The sequence below is a fragment of the Phaethon lepturus genome, unplaced genomic scaffold (genome assembly GCF_000687285.1).
Source record: "Phaethon lepturus isolate BGI_N335 unplaced genomic scaffold, ASM68728v1 scaffold28659, whole genome shotgun sequence".
Taxonomy (NCBI): domain Eukaryota; kingdom Metazoa; phylum Chordata; class Aves; order Phaethontiformes; family Phaethontidae; genus Phaethon; species Phaethon lepturus.
This window is the reverse complement of record NW_010565994.1, coordinates 1-257: the sequence shown is the minus strand read 5'-3', so window position 1 is coordinate 257 and position 257 is coordinate 1. Positions and strand designations below refer to the sequence as shown.

The 257-nt window shown below is 61.5% G+C and overlaps 1 protein-coding gene across 1 annotated transcript in view; it reads left to right on the top strand.

The window, feature by feature from the left end:
- LOC104627225 (frizzled-1) overlaps positions 1-176 on the top strand; it is a gene marked incomplete at its 5' end in the record, with an annotated part of 1,205 nt that extends 1,029 nt beyond the window's left edge. The window contains one exon of the mRNA XM_010295355.1: positions 2-176. Coding sequence (XP_010293657.1) covers positions 2-176 — 175 coding nt within the window. The remainder of the gene's footprint in view (position 1) is intronic.
- Between the last annotated feature and the right edge of the window lie 81 nt (positions 177-257).

The following is a 257-nucleotide window of genomic DNA, read 5'->3' as shown; positions in this document are numbered from 1 at the left end:
CCAGCCACCACCCGCCCATGAGCCCCGACTTCACTGTCTTCATGATCAAGTATCTCATGACCTTAATCGTGGGCATCACCTCGGGCTTCTGGATCTGGTCTGGGAAAACCCTGAACTCCTGGAGGAAGTTTTACACCAGGCTCACCAACAGCAAGCAGGGCGAGACCACCGTTTGAGGCCCCCGCTTGCTGGGCCAGGGCTCGGCGGGGCGGCCGGAGGACCGGGGCTTTGCCCTGGGAAGCAGCTCCTTATCCAGC